Source organism: Seriola lalandi, unplaced genomic scaffold (assembly GCF_002814215.2).
Source record: "Seriola lalandi dorsalis isolate HSWRI2012SDOR001 ecotype SW California unplaced genomic scaffold, Sedor1 jcf7180002054885, whole genome shotgun sequence".
NCBI classification, from domain to species: domain Eukaryota; kingdom Metazoa; phylum Chordata; class Actinopteri; order Carangiformes; family Carangidae; genus Seriola; species Seriola lalandi.
Window position 1 is genome coordinate 7,547,844 of NW_019525437.1, and position 14,893 is coordinate 7,562,736.

The window sequence follows — 14,893 nt, forward strand, 5'->3', positions numbered from 1 at the left end:
AACAGTGAAGCAGCTTCTGAGCTTCAAAACTGCTCTTCAGGATGTCACAGAGGCTACGCCCACCTACACATTCACAGCTGCCCAGTACACCCACAGTCTGACCAGCTGGCCACAGAGCAGCTCCACTGGAGCAGTTGGGATTAAGGGTCTTGCTCAACTGCACTTTAGTGGTAGTAAAGATGAAGAGACAAGTACTGTTTCATTGACTTTCCCTGCCCAGGAATGATGGCCTAATTTTTAGTCCACTATTTGTTTTATATCTTGACTTTTAGCCTGTGTCGGCGCTGTAACATGTGAATTCCTCCCCAGGGATCAGCAGGTTTTATCTCAGCCACATGTTGGAAGAATAATGTTGTACCTTGTTGGTGATAGAGCAGCAGCCGTCCTTTCTCCAACACCAGAGTGAGGCTGTGATCTCTCTGTCCCTCTGCGTGGAGCAGTGTCCCAGAATTCTTCAGGGTTTTAAACTTCAGAGAGATCATCTCCATCGCCGTCCGGCTCGGCCTAACACTCATCTTGAAGACCAGACTGCTGCTGCCATCAAAGTTTGCCACGTCAAAAGCTGCAAAACAACACGGAGGAGGAGGAAGAGCTTCATTATCCAAACACAGATACACTTTCAGCATGATTATCAGTTTAAATCATGTGTGACCTGGTTTACTAACCTCACTGAATGTGTATCTTGTAGCAGAGCTATTTGGCATGTAGCTTCAATCTCTCAACATCCAGTTTTTACATTTTTTCCCATTAAGCAGCATCAAGACCGGAGAGAATCTTATTCCACACTATCTGACAGTATCACATCGATTCAAAACAATTGGAGGTCTGTGAGTTTGAGCAATGTTAGAAAGTGCGGGTTTCTATTCTACGAGCATGCAGGGTGTAAAGGTTAAAGTAAAAAACTTCAAGCGCTGTTGTAACTCAAAGACAAATGCATGTGTAGAAAACATGTGAAAGAGATATTACAATAAAAGACAGCACAACAGGAGCACTTGGTGTTTAGAAAGTTTATAATGCAGCAAAGTTAATAAAATGCTTGATTTTCCATATATTTCATTGCTTAAGCATCTGTTGTACATGTGTTTTGTTGTTTCCATTGTTACTGAACATTATAAAAAGACAGTGTGGTCCCTGTGCACCTCAAAAACAACATCCCATATTTTCTAGTGTATGGCCTTATTTTTATTGCTTGAACATTATTGATTCTCTCTGAGTGAGTCATTTCTAATGAGCATGAAAACCTTTGGCCTCTTAATGTACACACAACTGCAAAACCATGTGGTGGAGTCTCTGCAAATGACTACAGAGCAGCAACCACAGACCTTAAAAAGACCAGTGTGAGTAATTAAATCTTATTGGTGTGAGAGCAGAATTCATGTGAATCTGTATGATAAAAAAATAAAAAAATGTAACAGTATCAGCAGTTTTTCTGTCCCATCTCAAATATAAAAGTGATGCTAGGTTTACAGTTACAGTTTCCAGACTCAGACTCTCTTCAGGTAAAGAATGGAGATATTATGTGCAGCATTCTGTTTTAATATGTCATATTCCTAACACCTTCTGCAAAGTGTAGTTTGCTGTTTTATTTACCTTCAAAGGCTAAAAGCCAGTACACATTCTTACAGATGTGACATGTCAAAAGTGAAGTATGAATAGAAGAACTTGAGTCTGTTTATGCCATAGAGCGATCTCCCTTTGCTATAAAACAAACAACAAAATTTACTGCAACAAAACAACCCAGTGTTAAATGCAGTATAGGAGGATACCACTCATGTATGTTATACACACAGCATTTTTAATCTGTCATTTAATATCTTTACATTCTCAGATAATGAGTATTTGTAGAATGTGAACACTTATATATGCTATAACATAAACAAACAAACATGACTTTGACTTTTGGATCCCACTGTTTATGCCTGAACCCAAACTGACAAAAAGGAGTCCAAGAATAAAAGTGGACTTACTGTAACGACATCCATATATTTCCAGTCTGAGACCAATCCTCCCAGTGGGGTTCCAGTCCAGAGGGATCAAACGGAGGTAGCGAGCTATGACGGGCTGTTCCAGTTTGTACTGGACCACAGTGTCTGCATTACTGTTACCTGGAAAAGCCTGGCAAAACAGAAATACGTGTTAGTTTGGTGAATTTTAAATCCAAACATCCATGTTTGACTGGTTGCTGCAGCAGTGTCTTAAAGTGAGTGTCTTAAACAGGGACATGGGATCTACTTTTTTTGTACTCTGATGGTCGTAATCGAGCTCTTCTTGACAGAAAGTATGATTTGCAATGAAATGATCTTTAAAAGTAAGAGATGGGAGGAGGAAGAGTGTGGAGGAAAAATTTCTCCTAACATCTGTGATCCTGAGACATTTCCAAACTTTAAGCTCACAGAGGCAATTGATCCTAACTGCTGAAAATCCCTCTCTCTCCTCCTCTCCCTGTCCAATGATCAATAACTGGGACCTGGTCTGTCTCCACACCGGGCCTCTCTTAAAAGACTAATGGCCTCTATTTTCAACAATCGGCTGCATGTGTGAATCCAGTGGGATTTTCTGGTTGACAGGAAAACAGCACACACACAGCAATACTTATATTAACATCTGTAAGGACCAAAAAAAAGTCTTCATTTGTGTGCATGTGCTTTGCTTGTGTCTGTCCTCCCTACTTGAGAATGTGTGACATCGCCTGTGCGTGTGTGTCCGCACAGTGTGTACTGATGTGGCTATGTGAGTGAAATTGGCTTCCCTGGTGCTGCATAATTGTGATCTCAGTGGCGTCTTCGGTGCTTTGAAGGACTGAGCCGGCTGGGCAACGGAGCGTTAAGCTCAACAAATGGTTCTGTTTCCTGCTGAGGAGACTGAGGAGAGCTGCACCACATTTGCTTGCCCGAGCATCTATTGAAATATGAGTAGCCTCTGACAAGCCTTTACTTTTTTTTTCTCATCTCATTATTGAATTGTATTATCCTTAATGCTTTGGCAATATTGTTCACCTGACATTCATGCCAATACAGCATACCGAATTAAATTGAAAGTGAGAAAGGTAGAGAAGAGGAGGAGGAGGAGGAGGAGGAGGAGGAGGGCATGAGAGAGAATCAGAGTTGAAAGCTCATCGACCTTGAATTAAGACATTTTTACAAACTACATTTCCATGATCATGAGTCTTGAACATCTGCCTTTGAATCATTTGTATACATAGTTCATAAAAGTTTTGTGAGACTTATTCAGGTGTGTAATCGTGCATCATTAATTATTGTTACAGCTTAACTGTCCCAATGGCCGAGTGGTTGGGACGTGTAGCACATGGGCGGAAAAAACCCTTAGCAGCAGGTCACCTGTTCAACTTCCAGCTGGCCGGACTGTTTACTGCATGTCACTCCCTTACATTCTCTCTCCCTGTATTTCCTGTCTGTCTCCACTGTCTGTCAAATAGAAGATGCCCAAAAAATATACATTACATATTAATATCATTACAGCTTTGATATACTGTTTTTAACATTAATGAGAAGTTATAATTGTTGACAAATACATCAGAAAACACTTCAAATGTCCATATATCTCCTTACAACTACATAATGTGTTGTAAACTATTCATTTGTGTGTTTGTATACTGCTTTAAATTACACTATATTTTATAGAATATTTTACATATTGGTTTGTTAATACTGATGAATCAATGTGTAAGCAGCTTTTTACTGTCACAGCTGGTCGAGGTGGAGCTAGTTTTATCTACTTTATACAAAGTTAAGTCCAGTGTTTATAAACCTTGAGGTCACACCCCATATGAGGATTCAAATGCTAAATCTGAGGGGGGGGTCATAAAATGATCAATGGAGAACAAAAAAAAGGGGAAATACATTTGTATTATGCCCTTTAAAAAAAAAAATCTGTTTATTTTTCCGCTTTGAGCCACTAACAGCTACTTAGATTAGACCATCTGTGAAGTCTGAAGGGGAAATCACTGCTAACAACACACAGACATCTGGAGCTTTAAAAACACTGTTAACACTAAGTGTTGGTGGAGGAAGAACTCACATACTTTTCTTATGTAAAAGTAGCATTTAAAACTACTCCAACGCAAGTAAAGCTCTGCACCAAAAGTCAGTGTCATAAGTATCAGTAGCAAATAGTGAAAGTAAACAATGCAGCAAAATGGACCCAGTGAGTGCTGTACTATTATATTATTGCATTATTATACATAAATAGAATTTTACTGTTGTAGTTGGAGGAGTTGGGGCCATTTTATACATTATTATGTAGTTTAATCTACAAAATTGCATCATATTTTATGATGCAAAAAAAAGTTAATGCAATGTTTTACATGTAAAATCTCTAAAGTAACAAGTAATTATAGTCATCGAATAAATAAAATGTAAATATTTCCCTTTCAAATGTTGTGGAGTAGAGGTGTAAAGTAGCAGCGAATTGAATTACTCAGTTAAAGCACAAGTACTTCAAAACTTTCCTGATGTACGGTGCTTCAGTACATGTACTCAGTTACTTTCCACTGCTGGAGAGCAAAAGCAGAAAGACAGAGCATGTAAGCTAAGAAGTCAGAAAGGCTGTGCCTGATCCAGCTGTTTTTGCAGTCAAATCTCCTCCTTAACAGACACACTAAGCTGGCCTGACTAATATATGGAGCTTTAAAAAACACTCTGAAAGCTGATCTGGGTTTATCACCTTCCATGCTGAGTGTAAAATCAACAAGTTTTTTAAGCCGCAACCCCGTTCTCTCTTTTTACTGATGACTCCCAGGCTTCAGAGCATTCGTATCCTTCACTGGGAGAAAATCGTATCCTGTCAAATCTGAATCAAAAGCTGCTCTCCAGGCTGCTACTGTAACAAGAAGGGTGCACTGTCTACCATAAAGGAGGGAGGAGACGCTTGACTGCCTCTGACTCATGTCTAATGTTGTTCAATCAACTGAGGCCTGCATGGCTTCCTGTCATTCTGACATACAGTGGTTTGCAGACTAGTACTCTCTCTCTTCTCTTTATTAAAAAATGAAATGTGTAATAGTTTAAAAATGAGATAAAATGCTGTAAAATAATGACTGAGAGCAAAGATGAAACACTGGGGAACATATGCAGTCATGAAGCAACCGCAGCACTGAAGGAGAAGCAGAGGAAAGAGCCTCAGCTGTGAGTTTCTCCACAGTCCATTTGGAGGACTTCATTCATCAGCTGCACTGCAGAATATCTAAATCACCACATGCCTGTCTCTGCCAGCTTCCTCACAGATTCACATTTACATTTTAGGCACTGAGCTGACACCGTTATCAAGACCGGCTCACAGTGACTAAGCTGGCAAGTTTTCATTCAGCGACTTGCTTGGAGACTGTTGATGGACACCTTCTCCGCTGCAGGAATCAAAGCTGTGACTTTTTGTACGCCACACAGTCTTTTCTAGCAACGGCACCCGCCTCCTGTCAGCAGAGGTTAAACTGTTCGACAGCAGCTCCATGCAGTTGAAGGAGCCCTGCCCAGGTTCCTTTCATTGTTCCATCCATTATTAATAAAGAGTGAAAGGCTCCTGGTGAGCAGGCTTGCTGCTGCAGGCAGTACCAGTCCCCACAGATAATGTAAATTATGTGTATGACAGTAAGGCCAAATGTATTTTAACTTCAATCAACCTGAGTGTTGAGCTGCGCTCCACCCTGAGCTCTATTCACAGCTTAATATTGTCGAAAAGAGATGTAGAGGTGCAGCTTTAACCCAAATAACAACACATGCTGGATACTTTCAGTAGTTTTTAGATATCCTAACATGCAGTCATTGGTTTTCATTTCAGCACAAATCTAAAGAGCTTTGTAGAGATGTGAAATTGCTCGAGGAAGGTAATCCATCACCGAAAAATGTTGTTTTCATTATAAGGACGATTTTGAAAACTCTGCTTTGTGCTACATTCAAGGGCACTGCAACAGCTGGCACCAACAGGTACAGTGGCAGCTGTACGACTAAGCAACAATAATTTGACCAAAATAAAAATATAAAAAAGGAGCAAAATTGAGTTGATCTTCAAACCATGGTGATGTGAATTATTTTGTGTCAAAATAAAAAAAACATCACTGTGAATTGGATAACTTGCTGATGTGTTAAACCCTGCTGAATTATCAGCTTTAACTAAACAGCTGACCAACAGTTTTTATTATCTATATTCCTCCTGTTACATGCAGAGAGTTCTTCTGAAACACTTTGCCTCACAATGCCTGAAGCTGATCTTCTATCCCAATTTGTATTTTATATTTAAAGAAATCTGTGGTTTAGCATGCAGGTATTACTTTTTCACTGATGCTGCATCATGTTCCACTAAAATTGCAACATGCAAGCCGCATTTTGCAACATGCAAGCCGCATTTTGCAACATGAGATACTTTTGTCTTCTTGCAACCCATGCATGAGGATGAATTTCCTGTAGGACTATCAAATAAAGTACATTTTCAGTCACACTCTTTTGGTCACAGATCATTGCAGCAGAGTTACCCCTAAGCTGTCCTCCTGTCTGTGTAGTCTCCAGTTGTGTCCTGTGTCACTGAACATCAACAGGTAGGCCGTCAGCCAATCAGAGCTGCCGTATCGTCCCTGCGTGGCGACAGCTGTGATTTGCGTCCGCCTCCCCAAGTCCACCTCCAACCACTGGTATCTGTCGGAGACAAGAGGAGACCAACCTCCAGCTCCTGCAGAGAGGACAGGGGCAGAAAGTGTGTGTTAATAATGAGATTGTCATTTCATTCAGTAATTGTGTGTGTGTGTATTTGTGTGTGATGGAGAAGAGGGGTGATACAGAGGAGCGAGAGACAAATTGTGGGAGTAAAATGTGATTCATTACACTTTAATCTACCTGAAATTAAACCTTAAACTTGTGAATCTATCTTCTGGACGAGTTGCTCCGTGCTGAGATTTTAAATCTTAACCAAATAATAAAGGTTACAGCTTGGACATGAATGCAAACTGCTTGTTTATATGTTTGTGTAATGTGCACAGATTAGTGGTGAGGAGTTCACAGATGATAGGAATACAAACAACAAGTCATATATGCTAATGCCTTGAGTCTGCAGTTATTAGCCGTCAGCCCTTTCATAGGAAACCTTGATTTAAGTTGAAATGTTACAAAATACAGTGTAAATATAGTTTATCCCCACTCTGACTTTGATTTAAGTCCACTTACATGCTCACAGTTTTAAAACGCTGCTATGTGTCAAATACTTCCATGGGTTTCATGATGATAAATAATAAATCCTCATAATCAAAGACATTAAGTGGGATATTTGAGTCACAAACACTTAGAGGAGATGGATTAAACTGTGGAGCACCAGGACGGTATTTAAAGCTATGTTACACACCACAACCAAGTTTCAAAATGTGTCCACAATGTGGCCATTGTTTTTTTTTTTTTAATGGGACACCAAGGTGACAACACTATGAGGGTGAGTGAGGTAAAATCACTTCCACACTGACTAAAATCACTGAGTGTTTGTATTTTCAACAGTGTTTTGCAGATGTAACATCCCTCCCGTGTTTTTTGGGGTGGCGCGCTCCCTCTCGGTCTTGGCAACAGCTGTTGCCGCAGCTGGAGGGGGCATCCAGGTGTGTTGGAGATTAACTGACACTGTGTTCATACTGCAGAGTAAAAGAAGTTAGTACCATCAGCACTGTGGGATATTTGTCACTGCAACTCGGGGGGGGGGTATGAATTGTATCTATTTGGAGACATTATTCAGTGCGATCTACAATATTAAGTACTAGGAGGCCAAGCAGCAAATTGGACGGCTTCAACTACACAAAAAGACTAAGTAAGTAATTAAACTTTTATTTATAAAGTGCTACACATTTCCTGTACGGTGCAAACATTGAAGAAAAATACATAAATAAAAGCTAGAAAGAGCGCAATCACACATTACAGGTTAAAGTGCTTACGCTATTTAACAGCTTCTTACAACTATCGCCAGACCCTGCGGTTTTTATAACTAGTGGGAAGACCGTTACGTTGCAGATGACCTATTCATGATATACCGGAGTCCATTAAAGGTGCAGAGGGAAGGAAGTTAGTGATTTGTGCCATAAAAGAGGGAGAGGAGGAAAGGGACACTTTATGCTGCAAAAACTATTTTAGAATCATATTTCCACCTTTATTTCAGTCAAAATAAACACTGATAAAATGCACTGATTTATTTTAATGTAAAAAAAATGAATAAGCTATTTTGCTTATGTCCAGCTGAGGTCCTGAGCTCAAGTTTTAAATGTAATGTTTTGGCAGAGTCATCTTTTTAAAGAATGGACTAAATGTCCGTGGTATTTAAAAGTGACAGCTCAGCAAAAAGCCACATGAGTAACAGAAAGTCTTGATCTGAACAAAGAAAGGTCTCTTGTTGGAATTAATCTCACTGAGAAGTCCTGTTACAAACACGGAACAAGCAAGGAAGACAAACACCCCTGACACCGCACAGTCTGAACCCCGTCCTGGGACATATCAGACACTGCACTCATGGGATGAGTTTTGACCCAGGAATATCGAATCTGATGGAGAGGGCTGTGGGCCAGCAAGTAATGACCGTCACGAAAGACAACTGTGTGGTTTGTGTCTTGCAACATGAAGAGAGACATCAGAGGGAAGGAAGTAGGCTGAGAGGCAGACAGACAGTTGTTCCTTACAGTAACCTTTGCAAAGACACTGACAAAACTCATCCAACTGCAATCTTATTTCTACTTTGGATGCTGCTGGCAACCCCTACGAAAAGATAGAAGTGTGTGTTGTGTGTGTGTGTGTGTGTGTGTGTGTGTGTGTGTGTGTGTGTGTGTGTGTGTGTGTAAGAGAGAGAAGGCAGGGAGCGCTATGGCAGAACCTGATTATGAAGAAACATTGTGGGTGATGGAAAAGGCAGCTACAAGATAATGACACTTTGAATACTGAGAAAGGTGTGTGTGTGTGTGTGTGTGTGTGTGTGTGTGTGTGTATATATACGCATGTTTAAGAAAAAGTGCTGAATCAGACCACAGCAAATCCATGGTGCCTGAACAGCAGATGGGATTTCTTCCCTACAGAGTACTCTCTCATACATACACACACACACACACACACACACAACACAACACAACACAACACAACACAACGTAACATAATGCAATATAAAACAGCCAGCCTAAAGAGCACTTGAGATTGTGTTGCCAAGGTGATGTCATGCTGACATAAAACCAAGACAAATCAACACCACAACACTTCAGACACATTCCCTCATTCCCTCACATCTATTATGAAGCCACTTTATATTGGATTAGCTAATCATTGTTGTAGGAACACAATCCACAGTGATTCTCATCTGCAATGTTTCATCTGATGGGCTGTTGCCAGCTGTGGTCCTACACCGCCACATCTGTCCAACAGTAGTCAGTTTGGTTCTGAGGGAACTATCTCAACCACCACTGAGCTTCTTTTTGTTCACTTGTTGCAGCAGTGTAGCACGTGTCCCATTCTCAGTCTCAGTCCCATTGTGTCTCCCAGTAAGAAAAAATCAAGTACTAAAGCACTAAATTAATCTGCAACTACCTTGATAATCAATTAATCATTTGTCGTTTGAATATTCTCTGATTTCAGCTTTTCAAATGTGAGGATTTTCTGTCTTTCTCTGTTATATATGAAACTACTTGAACATCTTGAGGTTTTGAAAGAGTCCAACACACAATCAATGTAGTTTTGCACATAAAATAGAAGAAAACAGACTTGAAGCATAAAAATGATTCAAGAATAGAAGCGTATCTTCTGGTTCTTCTGGTAAAACTGCTTTAAAAGCTCTGTATCCTGCTTCAAGGAGACAGTATTCACTGAGGTTTGTAGCAGACACAGCTCGTGCAATGGGAGCAGCTGTGAATATACTACTGTTAAAACATAATCAGGAGACAAAATTTGGAGAAAGCTCCAAAAAAAAAAAAAAAAAAAAAAAAAAAAGGACGAAGACATCAGCGATTTCTTAACTTTGGCGCATATTTATCTGGCAGTTACTAACTCTACTGTCATCACAGCCAGCTCATTCCCACACCCACTTGCACACCTGATGAGTCTCCTGGTATTTACCATCTCCTTTTGCACCTACTCTTTTCTCACTAACCCTCCTGGCCATAGTGTTGGGAGTTTATTTTCAATCTCACCTGCATTTTTGTCTGGCATTCTTGCTCACCTGCATTTTGCTGACCTCAGCTGGCATATCTTCTACCTGCTAGATTTTGCCTATTTTAACTCAGTTGCCTCATTTGACTGCCTGCATTGCCAACCTCTGCCTTTTTGACAAACAGAGTTTTAGTCTTTGCTGTAAGTTTCTGTAACTCAGACCAACATTTATGCACACTATGCATTAATAAACACGCATTAAGTATATCTCACCTTGATTTTGGACATCTTACATACTCCAAGTGAAACAGGATGTTTAGGCAGGATTTCATTTGAGGAATATGTTTACAACTTAATAAATGCAAAGATAATTTTATTATATTATGCTCATGAAGAAAGAGCTTCTAGGACTTAATTCAGGTGTCTGTGGGAAACTGCATCAGGCCATTTTTCATGTCATTGTGACTTTTATACTAACATGATTTATTTCAATGTGTTACAGCAAATCACTTATCTACCTAAAATCTTGTAGTGTCAACAAAAATAACAATATATTGGCAACGACACAAATAAACAATTCAAAATCAACATGATTTGATATTTTGTTTCTCTATTAAAACCAGATTTATGAATGTTTGGGTTGTGTTGAATGAACTGTGTCTTGGGTTGTCTTTCCTCTCGCTCTAGCGTTTTCTTCCTCCACCAGCTGTTGCAGTGCTGTGTTTGCTGCTTGTTAGGGCAGCAGCTAAAGGCCAGAGCTGGTAAATACCTTGGTAACAGACACAAACACCGACAGCACAACAGGAGAGCTCAGACACACTGACCTTTACTCATTACGGCTGGACGGAAGAGGGAAGAAGTGAAGAACACAGACAAAGGAAAGAGGGAGAATGAGACAGAGACTGAGGATAAACTGACATCTCCTGGACAGCACAGGAGGAATTAGTAGTAGAAGGAGAAGACGGAGAGATGAGACCTTTGCTCATCAAGAACTGGGGGAGAAAGCAGAAAGAGCCCAAAGGAAGGAGATGAGAGGAGAGTGTAAACATCAACATCTGTGTGGAAAAACATGATGCACTAAATCTGCCATGTTAGTCACACATTACTTGTTTGATCACCACAACAATAGTTTCCGTCATGCATGACTGTCAGTTCTGATGCAGTTAATCTGCTTGTTTTCTCTCTCTAACTGTAATGACACCAAGGCTTTTCTTCCCCACTCAGGAAGGTGACTGAGGTTAAAGACAGGTCAGGAGCTCTGCCGGACATTCAAATGAACCCGTTGCCATGGCCACAACGCTCTGCAACTTAATAAAACATGCAAATAGACAAAACCCATCAAATTCATCAATTTGACAACATACGTGCTGAAAATACTCACAACGCAACAGATGTGTTTCCAGTGGATACAAAAAAGTGATGAGGGAGCGTAATCTTTACACCAGCGGCGCAGGATCAAGTCCAACCATGGCCCTTTGCTGTATATCATTCCCGCTCGCTCTCTCTCTCTCTCTCTCTCTCACAGTCAATATCATAATCAAGGCAAAAAATAACTTTAAAAAAAGTGATGAACTCGGCTGGGACGCACTTGAATACATATATATTATGATATATCCGAACACACTTGTGGTTCAATGCTTTTAACTTCTAAAGCCACAAGGCATTGAACAACAACTGCGTCACAGCCAGGTTCATCACTTCTTAGGGTCCCCTGGAAACGCTTCCATTGTGTTGTGAGTATGTGCAGCACGTGTTGTCAAAATGATGTTTTCTGAATTTGTTTGTGTTTTGTCTATTTGCATGTTTTCTTAAGTTGCAGTGCATTGAGCTTTCAGGGCCACAGTACTTTTCCCCCCATTCAATACAGAACAACAAAACACAGAGCAAAACAAATGTCCCTCATTGTTAAATTTTGTATGAACACGAATACAAGCCTTTCATTTTCCTAAAGAAAACAATCAAATGAAACTGGCAATTATCTTAATGACAAGGTAAACATTAATGAATCTGACAAACATTCAGTGCAACAGACATTTTTCAATCTGCATGAAAAATGTATTGAAGTTGAAGCCCTAGAGATAAAAAAAAGTTTTAAAATATAAAGTAAATAAAACATTTCCTGTTTTGAATTATAGGCCTCATTTCAAAAGGCCTCACTAAATACAAGGTTTGTGGAGACTGTGCAGCCAAAATCAATACAAGTTTGATTAGTACATAGTTGCTCAACAGAAACAGATTTTAGAATTAACCCAAAAATCACAGTTTTGAGTGCGGAATATTTCATTAATGAAATGTATTCATCCAGAGGCCATTAAAAAGCAAAAAGCTAAAAAGGTCAGCCGTGTGCTAATCCACTGAGGATGCACAAACTGAGTGTCAATGTTCTCATTTCTCAACAAGTCTCCCAAAAATTTCCTCCAAATAAGTAAAAATGTGTCATTGCTGCTCATCATACATGGATTTATTTGGGCTAGCATGAAAGCATCAAAGGGAATGTTATTTTGGATGCTTCCTCCTGGCTCAGCATTAGGATACAAGCCAAGGACGTGTGGTGTCAGGGCTGGATTATGACTTTTTTATGGCGGCAGGGGTGGGAGATGGAACAGAAACTCAGATCAGTTCCCACAGCAGCCAGTTCGTGCCCATCAGAAACCACAAGTGTTTTACAAGTATCCTTGATTTACGCTGAACAAGATCAGAATCTCAGTGCCTGACAGCATGTTAGATTAAAAAAGGAACCTGCATTGGTGGAACCAACTATAGACCTCCTTATATCACTGAGTTTAGATTAAATGTGAAGCAGAGTGTGTTCAGAACCTTGTAATCTGATACTAGGATCAAGCTTGTGAAACTGGAAACCTTATATCTGGGGCCCTTCAATACTTAAAGCCATGTAGGTCATGTGTCATTACAAGTATCCTTGATTTACGCTGAACAAGATCAGAATCTCAGTGCCTGACAGCATGTTAGATTAAAAAAGGAACCTGCATTGGTGGAACCAACTATAGACCTCCTTATATCACTGAGTTTAGATTAAAGCAAAAACAGCCTCGGGTTCCAGAGGTTAACAACCTGCAGAGCTCTGTATGCTAGAAACTAAATGCGAGCTCACAAGAACAAAGGTTCACAAGAGAAGACCGCTTTAGACCATCGCAGCAAGAGTTGCAGCGATGGAAACTCACATATCTCAGCTCTACATTCCTGCACTGGTAGCGATGCATTTTACCTCAACCAGCAATGACTGGTTTGTCAGAATTGAGGAGGGAGGAATGACAATGCGGACAGAGTAGGCTACATCGACTATACGAGTATGGTGAGGCCTATTGCAGAAAAACCTAGAATGCGTCCAAGATAAGTTTCTGATGCTCCAGATACAAAGAAAAGGACGGACGAACAAAGATTAGAGCCAGTGTTTGTGGCACCACACAAACATAGAAATTAGTTACTAAATATTTAAACCTAGTAACTAGCAGATGTAGTAAAAGTGATACCTAACCAACAGAATTTACATTAACATGCAATATGATCGACATAGAGTCAAATACAGCAATGCACTGCTGCATAATTTCACAAAAAACACAATATAGCCCAAATTAAAATTTTATGCCAATAACTATAACAATAAAATTATGTGTAGGTTAGTTTAACTAGATATTTTCCATTAGATTTCTCCATCTACATGAATAAAGTAAGGTCTAGTATATGATTTAGGCCCTAAACCTGTTCTTTTTGGATATTATATTACAACACTCACTTCCTGCTTACATGACAGAAAACTCCTGATTGGAGTGCTATAAATTTTCCAGCAATATTACCATAAAGTCTTTACTCACTGACATTTTCTTACATTTAATATATAATGATAATAATGATGGTAACATATTTAGTAAATGAGTTAGAAGTCCTCAAGAACTGGTGCAATCCAATCCTGTCCTCTATAGCCACAGAGTATTGCTCTGTAAATAGTGGCAGCTGGACAACAGAGACACACTTCAAGCTACCAGCCAGCTTCTATAACAACACACCCACAACTAGACCGGTCCCTACTGGCGTTAGACAGAACAACACACAGAGAATTAACTTCAGCGTTTGTTTTTCTTAATAAGACAGTAGAAGAACACAACATCCAGCACAGCCGCTCTCTTCCACTTGCAGTCTCCACGTGTTAGTGTCAAACAAAAAACAGGAGCTGACACAACTCCTGTCAGGGCAATGGCTTCACTAAAAGCAGCAGATGTGTGCACCACATAAATGCAAAGTGTGGTTAGCAGTGAGGCACTACTGTGCCACTCAGTAAGAGGTAAAGGAAAGGTGAAGATACAAAAGGGAACAATAAGACAAAAACAGGACAGATGGGAATAAGGATATAAGCCACTGCAGGAGGAGAAATCCTCCAAACTTGGCAGGTCTCAAAGAGAGGCAGTAAGACACAGACAGCCAGGCAGAGACACACAGCATTACCAGGTCAAGATTTGTACATGCGTCTGTGTGGGTTTGGGGGAATTTGAAAGCATTTTAAGCAGATTTGCGCTGCAGAGTCAAAGAGCTGCAGTAGATTTTAGGTGGCGCTTAAGGTGTTTTTCTGACAACCTGGGAGATACGCAGCTATATATAAAATGACTCAGCAACGGAGCAAACAAACAGCCATATTAATCTCAAAGGTGGGAAGTGACAAATCAAAATAGGAAACAAATCCTAAAAAGTTTTTAGTCGAGGCAGGTCACTGGACCATGTGTGATGAGTAATGTCCATTATAAAAGACCTTATAAACAGTGACATGCAGCTACGAA

At 40.0% G+C, this 14,893-nt stretch overlaps 1 protein-coding gene across 1 annotated transcript in view; it reads right to left on the bottom strand.

Moving 5' to 3' along the window:
* Positions 1 to 14,893, bottom strand: part of LOC111671713 (contactin-associated protein-like 4) — a 101,976-nt gene that overhangs the window by 61,256 nt on the left and 25,827 nt on the right. Inside the window, exons 3-5 of the mRNA XM_023428877.2 lie at positions 6,485 to 6,678; positions 1,968 to 2,115; positions 359 to 562 (exon numbers count right to left, since the gene is read on the bottom strand). Of these exons, the coding sequence (XP_023284645.1) occupies positions 359 to 562; positions 1,968 to 2,115; positions 6,485 to 6,678 (546 nt within the window). The remainder of the gene's footprint in view (positions 1 to 358; positions 563 to 1,967; positions 2,116 to 6,484; positions 6,679 to 14,893) is intronic.